At 37.0% G+C, this 6,521-nt stretch overlaps 1 protein-coding gene across 4 annotated transcripts in view; it reads left to right on the top strand.

Annotated features, from left to right (window-relative positions):
* The window catches only part of MAP3K15 (mitogen-activated protein kinase kinase kinase 15), a 94,136-nt gene that overhangs the window by 72,806 nt on the left and 14,809 nt on the right, over positions 1 to 6,521 (top strand). For all 4 annotated transcript variants that reach the window (XM_019471428.1, XM_019471429.1, XM_019471426.1 and 1 more), the window contains 3 exons: positions 1,891 to 2,021; positions 2,309 to 2,414; positions 5,744 to 5,901. In XM_019471428.1, coding sequence (XP_019326973.1) covers positions 1,891 to 2,021; positions 2,309 to 2,414; positions 5,744 to 5,901 — 395 coding nt within the window. The remainder of the gene's footprint in view (positions 1 to 1,890; positions 2,022 to 2,308; positions 2,415 to 5,743; positions 5,902 to 6,521) is intronic.

Below are 6,521 nucleotides of genomic sequence, written 5' to 3'. Positions count from 1 at the left end.
CATTTTTGTGACCCTCCTCTGGACCCGCTCCAACAGTTCCGTGTCTTTCTTGTGCTGAGGGCTCCAGAGCTGGACGCAGTACTCCAGGTGGGGTCTCACCAGAGCAGAGGAGAGGGGCAGAATCACCTCCCTCGACCTGCTGGCCACGCTTCTTTTGATGCAGCCCAGGATACGATTGTGTTATAAAATAGCGGAGTTAGAGCTGTATAGTCCATTTAGCCTAAGCATCTGAATGATGACTGGAGCTTTTAGGATAAGTTGAGCAGTAACACTGAGCAATTAAGTATTATTTTGTAACTGCTATATACAAAGCACTGCTATTTCCTAGGTAGATTAGAGATAAAAGTTGTATGCTTCCCTTGCTCATAATTTCCAGTTTTGCTCCTCTAGCCTTCTCTACATTTTAAGATGTGAAGTCTGTCTATATCCTCTCTAGGTTATGTTTCCATCTCCCTTTTGCTATTTGCTCTTCAGTGTCAAGTACGTGTCAGAATGAGTGTTAAATTCTTGTATGAATATAATTTGCAAAATAAAAACAGAAATAAAGAAACTAGGAAAAAAAGTTCAGGTTTTCTAGGGAAGGTCCAGACACAAACATTCAAAGTGTAATTAAATACATCTGGGGCATAGGGAAGTTCTTTATTTTTTTAATTCCCATGACATTCTCACCTGAAAGCTGAGACAACTCTGACATGTGTGATGCATGCAGATGTGATGAGTTTATACCAATGCTTCCACTCGTTTTCCTGCACTTGTTAAAATTATCAGCTGATGTTGTTTACATACCTTTTTTTTCCCTGTTCATATATGCACAGCAGAGTGTGCTGTGATTAGTTGCTAATGTCAAGATATTATTGAACCAATTCAGATATTTTAAACTCTGCAGCCAGTCTTAAAAAGGAACCAGCTGTTCAGATTATGCAAGATTTTAGATTGAACGTGAGGAAAAATTTCTTTACTGAAAGAGTGGTTAAACACTGGAACAGGCTGCCCAGGGAAGCGGTTGAGTCCCCATCCCTGGAAGTATTTAAAAGACAGGTAGACGAGGCGCTTAGGGACATGGTTTAGTGGACATCGTGGTGTTGGGTCAACAGTTGGACTTGATGATCTTAGAGGTCTTTTCCAACCTTAATGATTCTATGATTCTATAAGATTCTTTGAGGAAACTTCACTTTAGAAAGCTGTTGGTGTGGACTGAATATCCATTTAGCTGAATTTGTCTGTCATTAAGTAGACCCACTGCACTTAATTTATTATGAGCAGGAAAAGCAAAACTGTCTTTATTTTGCTTCATGATTAAAATATTTGTGTTACTTAAAAAAGATTAGACTTATTACAAGTAGGGGAAGTGTGGAAGACCTATCTCCTACTCTGAGCATCCATTACTTGGTTTCTTTCAGGAGCTTTCTTTCCTCTGTCTCTGAGTATTTCCAGAAGTTAATCCCATATTTGCAAGGAAAAGACCCTTTCCTTTTTTTTTCTCCCTTCCCTGCCTCGAGTAAATCAGCTTCTCTTTGCCCATGCATGTGGTTCATGAAGTATAGTGTATAACATCATACAGTGTTACTTTTAGCCTTTATTTCATTAAGGACTAAATGGTTGCTAGTCCTAGTCTCAACAGTTGTTTGACTGAAGTGAAGGAGATGCATCCAGTCCTATCATAACGTTTATTCCTGTCATGGAGGTGGAAGCTGAGCTGGCAAGAAAGAACCAGTCAAGAGCAGCAGCAAATGATTTGCTTTGAGGGATCTAGGAAGAATTTGGCTTAATTATAGGGACTGCATTTCTGTTGTATTAGGATATTGAGGAAAGGCTTAATCCAGACTTAAATGTTTCATGTTAATTTAGGGGTTTTGCTATCTTGGTACACTTTCTTCTTAACTCTTGTAGGCAGCCTCTCAGCTCTCCTAAGATCTAAGTGGGGCCCAATGAAAGAACCAACAATTAAATTTTACACCAAGCAGATTCTGGAAGGCCTTAAGTACCTCCATGAGAACCAGATTGTACACAGAGATATAAAGGTAAATTTTCCTTTAGTGTGTCTTGCGTGATTTGCTTTTTATCTTATTTACTTCAGTTAGTTTTACTCTAACCTGAAGTAGAATTTTTAATAGGATTTCATGGAAACTTAAAACAAAAGGGAAGAATAAAACAACCCCTCCTCCCTTGTGCTCCTAGAAAATTCCTTTGCAGAAAGGTATATTACAAAGATAACCACAAACTTGCAGGAGTATTGAGATTGGGATTTGGAATCTGTACTCATCTGTCTCCACTCCCCACTCCCCCCCCCCTCTCATCCAAACCACAGGGGGATAATGTTTTGGTGAACACCTATAGTGGCGTGGTAAAGATATCCGATTTTGGTACTTCCAAACGGCTGGCAGGAATCAATCCATGCACCGAAACATTTACAGGTAGGACTAATTTAGCAGAGTTTGTAAGGGTTTTGATGATAGATTTAGAGTTAGAGCCAAGAGGCTCTTTGGATTTGTGATGAAAACACAATTAGGTCTCTATTTTCAGGGAAGAGTGAATGGGAGTGTGATCACCATAAACACAGACTTTCTATCTTTTTTTTTTTTTAATGTAATTTTCTTCCATATTACTTTTTTTTTTTCTTAAACTTCTTAAGTGTGATGGGGTAATCATTTTTCTTCTAACTGTTTTTCATTAAGTAGCAATTGATTTGTTGCAATTACATCTGGAAACACTTGAATACAGCAACTTTTTCATTTAATAATCTTGATATTATTATGCACACTTTCTTGAAGTATGCCTAAAAGTGCAGAAGACCAAACACAAACTTACAAATACTTTCAGTTTTGAGGCATTAATTATAAAACCCAACCAACTGGCTAATTTGGTGTTATCAGCAGTAAAAAGAACAGTTTACATGAAAATACTAGGCTGGTATGTTACAGAAAAGCTTTCATATACAACAAGGTAGTAAAACTTGCAATATTCAGGGGAAACAAGATTTGCTGAGTAACAGCTGAAACTCCACATTGAAAAATGAATATATGATCACGTAATTACTGAATTCTTTCATCAGTGGAGATATAGGTAACATGATGTTTTCACTTGTTATATGGCCATATGCCTAGGCTGATGTCACAAATCACAAGGCTCATACTGGCCTGCAGTTTAAGTAAATGGTACACAGACACAGCCACCAGTCGTGTGTGGAAGACAGAAGACAACAGCTTCCATTTAAGTGATAATCAAGGCTTCCCATTACCTGTCTGGTGGTGAGTCTGCAGTTCCTCCAGCTTTCTTACAAAGGAAGCCAGGAAAATAGAATTGTTAAGGTTCTGAAATAACTTACCTTTCTAAGCTTTTTTTTTACTCCTTATTAGCAAAGCTTGTGAATTGGAAACTGGGCCTATATTACATCGTGATCTGCACACGGCATATGATGTCTGCATCAATGTCTCACGAGATCAACATCTCATCAGGTGCAGGCATTTGAAACAAATCTATTTCCTGCAAAGCTGTAAAGATTTTAGTTAAAATCAAATTAAGTTAGGAGTCCTTTAAAGAGAAGAAAAAAAATATTATTTGTCCAGTTTGGAATCATAAATGCAGCACTTGAATGTTTTGTTAAGAATGAAGAGCTACAAGAAGCAATCTCTTCAGTTTATGGATGCTACAACAGATAGATACATAAATGACAGTATGTCTGAACAGAGGTGGTTAAACACTGGCTTTGCAAGCATTCCTTTAAGGAGTTTCACCATTTTTTCCAAACAAATCATTCAACAAATAATTTTCTCATGAATCATCTTGCTTATGCAACTGGATGGATAATTCTGAAATACATACAGGTCTCTTGTGGTATCTGGAAAAGATTATTTTCAGGTTTTGCCTGCAATGTTTGTCCTTGCTGTTTTTGTTAGACTGGTTCAATGCAGTTACGCTCCATGAGAAAGAGATGCACAACCACGTGGTGTGATGTATAGCTATACTGTACTTCTCATTTCTACAGGATATTCTGAAAACTTCAAGTATATAAAGGGGTTCCATAAGGTAAATGTTGAAGTCATGGAGGAAGACCCTTTTGTGGCTATTAAAAGTCATAGTCTAAAATTTAATTTTGGCCCACTATTATGGCTGATTGCTATTATGGTTGGAGCAGATACTAGAGGAAAATCATTCTGTCCTTGCCTGTGTTTTACATACTCCTTATTGACTTGTTAGCAACCGGTTGTTATTAGGGATGATAAATGGAGAAATGGTATCTGAAGAAAAGTCACCATACTGTAATAACAGGAGGTAAATCTTTCCTTGTGCCCTTCTTTGTTCTCTTGCATGTTTGCAGCCCTGTTTGTGCCTCAGAGATGTAATTTACCGTGAGAATAAATATTTTACTTAAGTTCTTATTTTGGATTTAAAATCAGTAAGCAGGTAGCTATAGCCCAGAGGGTCTTAAAAGGTCTCTTGCAATTTGTTTTGTTCCTTAACTCAGTACATAAACTCTGTGGATTTTAGGCATTATGTAATACAATCACATGATTTGAAGAATCAGAATTCTAGTGGTTTAAACGTTACATCCCTCCATTAAAGACACACAGCCTGGGGGCAAAGCTGTGGCTTGAACTTTTGTTCTACAGCAGCCACATTTCATGAACACAGTAATATCCAATCCCTTTTATCTTCACCAGATGTCCTTTACTTAATAGTAAAGGTATACAGCTTTACCACAGTGTAATTTTATTGCCTTCTTAAGAAGAAAAAGAATTTAATTTAAAGATGTCATAACAGAGCTGGTAGGAATTCCTGTGGAGACAGTACTGTAGTGTTTGAAACGCTCGGAACATCTATAGGTTTCTGTTGTTGGTGTGGACTGTCCTCCTGTAAAGACCTCCTCTTAGCTGTGTTAGTATATGATTGAGTATCAGTGATTCCAAATTGACAATCTTCTATTTCATTTTTACTGTTCTTTTTGTTTATCAGTATTATAACTAGTATTACAGTCAGATAGTCTACAGGCAAGCTTTAGAGACATTCAGATTCATCTGTTAAGAGCCAACTGTAGGCTTAGGCAGGATCTTATTTTGCCAACATGTATAGCTTTAGCAAGTTTCAATAGTTGGGTTTTTTGTTTTGGTTTGGGTTTTTTGCTAACCTTGGATGTCAGAAATCCCAAGACATCCAAAAGACTTCCTGGAATTGCAATTTATGATGGGTTCCCTTATTTTTTTAGTTATCGTGTAATTGATTTACCTTGATTACAACCTTGATTGTTTTTGAGTAAAACTTGAGGTTTTTTTTAAACGTTCTTATCTTGATTATCTTATATTTACAAAAATAGCTTCTTTTCAAACTAACTTTTTGAAATTCCCTGTCACTAGTGTTCTCATTATAGGGGTAAACATATGAAAAATTATTCTCATGAAGACTATCTGTCACTTTGCAGGTTTTCATCACCTCTTAAATGCATAATCTTTACAATTTAGCGTCTGCAAAAATTGTTTGATATAATTTTATGTTCTGGGGAAGCATTTGGATTATGTGGTGAATATACTTTTAGCAGTTTGACGCCTTGTATTAGAAAGAGGGGAAAGTTTATAGAAAAGATGTTAAAACACAAGTTTCTGTCTAGTTTTCAGTGTTGATATGGGAAATCAAATATTTTGGCTGTACAGGTTATATTTGACAATTTTTGGCTTGCTTAGTGGTGTGTTAATTCTCTTTAATAAGAATGAGGACTGTAACACTTGACTATTCTTCTTGTCCTTACTAGGAACCTTGCAGTATATGGCTCCAGAAATCATCGATAAAGGACCACGAGGATACGGTGCACCAGCTGATATCTGGTCACTAGGTTGTACCATTATTGAAATGGCAACAGGCAAACCTCCATTTCATGAACTAGGGGAGCCTCAAGCAGCAATGTTTAAAGTAAGTACAGCTTTTTTGCTATAGAGTTTATGAATTTTCAAATACTAACTTAATTTTTTAATATTAACTTAATTGGTAGTAACCTTTTGTTAAATGGGTAGTTTTGCACAAAGCCACGGTCTGACCTGTGTTCTTAACTCTCACTGAATGATCCTTCCCTGCTCTAAGCTGTATTGCTCTAGGGGGTAATAATTTATTTTTGTGCTGGAAATAGGTCATGACTCAGAGCAGCAACCTGAAAAATGAGTGAAGACTTATGAAAACTAATATTCTCTACCCTCTTACTTCTATCATCTGCTCTTGGTTTATGATTTCCTTCCTGGCAACCGGTCTCTCCAATAATGACAACCAAGTAATTTCTGCTCCTTTAAGTCTTTTTTTTATAAGCCTCTGTCGTGCTTTAACCTCAGCCGGCAACTGAGCACCACACAGCTGCTTGCTCACTCTCCCCACCCCCGGTGGGATGGGGGAGAGAATCGGAAGAGTAAAAGTGAGAAAACTCGTGGGTTGAGGTAAGAACAGTTTAATAATTGAAATAAAATAATAATAATAACAACAACAATAACAACAACAACAATAATAAAAGAATATACAAAGCAAGTGATGCACAATGCAGTTGC

Source organism: Aptenodytes forsteri, unplaced genomic scaffold (assembly GCF_000699145.1).
Source record: "Aptenodytes forsteri isolate BGI_AS27 unplaced genomic scaffold, ASM69914v1 Scaffold273, whole genome shotgun sequence".
In the NCBI taxonomy this organism is placed as follows: domain Eukaryota; kingdom Metazoa; phylum Chordata; class Aves; order Sphenisciformes; family Spheniscidae; genus Aptenodytes; species Aptenodytes forsteri.
This window is presented reverse-complemented; position numbering and strand designations above follow the sequence as displayed.